The following is a 3,124-nucleotide window of genomic DNA, read 5'->3' on the forward strand; positions in this document are numbered from 1 at the left end:
GTTTTCACCTCTGAGTAGCGCACCTATTTCAGGGTGATATCCTGCCGGGCAGCTGGTGACACGGGGTATGTATACCTTAAATATTTCGAGCTCAACGTCGCCTGACCGGATAGCAATACCCTGACATTCTAGGATGGTATCCCTGCGGTCGATGTCTGCTTCAATGAGACGATACTGCACGGTGTGGAGCGTGATGAATGTTAAACCTCCACCATTATCTCGCTCGCGATCTCGACGGTGCACGTTGTATCCGGCGCAATTCAACAGGGTTGAATTGCCGTGCAACTTCGTCTCTTGGACCGCAGCTATTAATATTCCATGCCTTCCCATAAAGACTGTTATCTCCTCGATCTTGCTCTGGAGTCCGTTACAGTTAAATTGTAGCACCTTTGTGTGCCTTGGGAGACCGATTGTGATGTGTGGTGTTAAAGAGTTGTGTTGCCTGCCGGTCCCCTGCTGCACGTGCTGCAAAAGGGGGTGCTACCTTGTGGTGGTGGTTGGAGGCGTCGCGGGGGAGGGGCCACGAATGACGTGGAGTTTGTATGCAGTCATCTCTGGCATACGCAGCAGGTGTAGATTTCTGGCCCTGAATTCGACTTTATGCCAGCCCTGAGCAGAAGGGTGCGGAGAAGGTGTAGCCCTAGGATCGAGCAACGTTTGATGGATTTCGCCGACCTAAACGGGGTTAGATCGCCGAAACAACAGCCCTTGTTCGGGTAAAACCCGACTCATTACGGTAGGTACGCTGTCGTGAGAATGAATGCTGGTGCAGTGTTTCGCTTAGATTGGGCACATCCGTCCCGAGGCTAAAAATTTTCCGCCGAAAAGTGGTTGGAACAAGCAAACAACACCTTGGTGAAGTTACCATGCACGTGGCCATCCCGAAATATGCAGCTAAGCGTACTAAATAATGATGAAAATGATTGCATAAACAAATAGAGAATCTATGTGCTAAACGCAATGTAATAGGAGTATTTTACTTGCCTTCCGTTTTTTAGTTAAATCTAGAAATAAACCGCTAAAAGCTCGCTATAAAATGCTGCTCAAAATATATTCTATGAAATAATTTTTGAAATAATTTGTTTGAAGTAAAAAAACACTTTTTAGTTTCTTCAAAGAATATGGTAGCTTGAATTTAAAAGAAAACGTCAAAAGCACAGTTTACGTCAAATGGGAGCAATGGCGGATAAGAAGTGAAGAAAAGTGTTCTCTGCAAAAGGTGTTCAGCTCCTTCGCAAAACAGAAAGAGAATTCTACTTTGTGAGGGTTATAATCCCTAAGTGCGACCGAAGGCCCCACAACCCCACAGATTCTGTTAGTGGGGTTATACATATTCCACTTCAAACTGCTCAATTTCCTTCGGTAAATGCCGTGTTTCGCCCATTTTCAAACGGTTTCCTAGGGGTCTGTGGCCACACCTCTCCCCCTTCACCTTAAATATTTGTATCATGGTGTGGACCCTTGACTACAAGTGTGTGCAATTTTTTTTTGGATCGGGTCACCCCTTTGGACGCAATACCCCGAAATAGGTGGGCCACTTACTAAACAGTATCCGAGAATTCTACTGCCTGACAGTTATAATCCCTAAGAGCGGCCGAAGGCCGCCTACGCAGAAATATGTTCTCTGCAAAAGGTGTTCAGCCCCCCTTCTTTGGCAACACAGAATGGAGAATTCTACTGCCTGACGGTTATAATCCCTAAGTGCGGCCGAACGCCGCCTACGCAGAAAGGAATTCTACGCAAAAATACATTTCTTAAAAAGAACATTTTTTTTTTATAAAAACTTGTTTTTTCTATTTTTAATTAACTATTTTATTCTTTATTCAAAATCACCCGATATCTAATTTGGCATAATTTCTTTTATTAAAAAATCCCACGGTTTCTGTTAGTTGGGTCATATTCCACTTCAAACTGCTCAGTTTGCCTAAGAAAATTCCGTTTTTCCCCCTATTTCAAACGGTTCCCTAGGGGCTTGTGGTACGAGCCCAAGTTACGCCTTTTTAGAAAACGGTGACTGTCCCCTTTCTGGTGGGGTGAGTTTGGGGGGTCCTGCCCCTTCCCCTCCGGCCCCCCGCAAAAACGATATGAGCGCTACTAAACATTTTCCGGCTTTAGAATCTGTAAACTGTTGTAGAAAAAATTTGCAAAATTATTTTGTGTCCCGTATTCAGCTCTCAAAGTATGGTTGATGTGCGTATAATGTACATATGTATGTCTAATAAAACATTACCAATTATCGGAAGCGGTTGTTAATAGCGTAACAGCATTCACATAGCCACTGTTGTCCACAAAAACAGACAGCGCATCGTTTAAATTGGCTCCAATAAGATTGCATGCTCTCGACGCACTTAAGAAGATTTTTCGTATTCCGTTAGCATAGGCGACCTCTGCTTTTAGTCTGTACAAGCGNAAACGATGTGAGCGCTACTAAACATTTTCCGGCTTTAGAATCTGTAAACTGTTGTAAAAAAAATTTGCAAAATTATTTTGTGTCCCGTATTCAGCTCTCAAAGTATGGTTGCCGTGCGTATAATGTACATATGTATGTCTAATAAAACATTACCAATTATCGGAAGCGATTGTTAATAGCGTAACAGCATTCACATAGCCACTGTTGTCCACAGAAACAGACAGCGCATCGTTTAAATTGGCTCCAATAAGATTGCATGCTCTCGACGCACTTAAGAAGATTTTTCGTTTTCCGTTAGCATAGGCGACCTCTGCTTTTAGTCTGTACAAGCGGGGTTTTNGCAAAATCTGCTTTTAGTCTGTACAAGCGGTGTTTTTCTGCTAAACCCTAAGACCAAATATTATCTTTAAACTCCCTACACACGTAATTCCAGTAACTCACCCTAAGGTTCGATCGTTGATGATCAGTGAGAGGTTCCTGAGAGATTTTAGCTAACCCAATATCCCAATTTGCAATAGTAACATTTCCTCTATAGCTAAAAACGTTCAGATTTTCCAAATCAACGGTATGGCTTAATTCGATGTTAATCCAATTATCATAACACTGAAAAAAAAACCCTACTTTAGCAAATATTAGGCTAATGTTAGGTTATAATACCAAGGATTATTTTAAATGGAATAAGAGGGCCACAATATAAAAAAATTTACATTTTAA

At 42.2% G+C, this 3,124-nt stretch overlaps 1 protein-coding gene across 1 annotated transcript; it reads right to left on the reverse strand.

Annotated features, from left to right (window-relative positions):
* Nucleotides 1-2,417: 2,417 nt before the first annotated feature.
* On the reverse strand, nucleotides 2,418-3,058 carry LOC108382495 (ER membrane protein complex subunit 10-like; the record flags this gene model as incomplete). Its single annotated transcript, XM_017638864.1, has 4 exons — nucleotides 2,418-2,458; nucleotides 2,564-2,720; nucleotides 2,758-2,797; nucleotides 2,852-3,058. Coding segments are annotated over 4 exons (435 nt in total), but the record flags the coding sequence as incomplete, so codon positions are not given.
* Nucleotides 3,059-3,124: the final 66 nt, after the last annotated feature.

The sequence above is a fragment of the Rhagoletis zephyria genome, unplaced genomic scaffold (assembly GCF_001687245.7).
Source record: "Rhagoletis zephyria isolate East Lansing unplaced genomic scaffold, Rhagoletis_zephyria_1.1 Rzeph_scaffold_27225, whole genome shotgun sequence".
In the NCBI taxonomy this organism is placed as follows: domain Eukaryota; kingdom Metazoa; phylum Arthropoda; class Insecta; order Diptera; family Tephritidae; genus Rhagoletis; species Rhagoletis zephyria.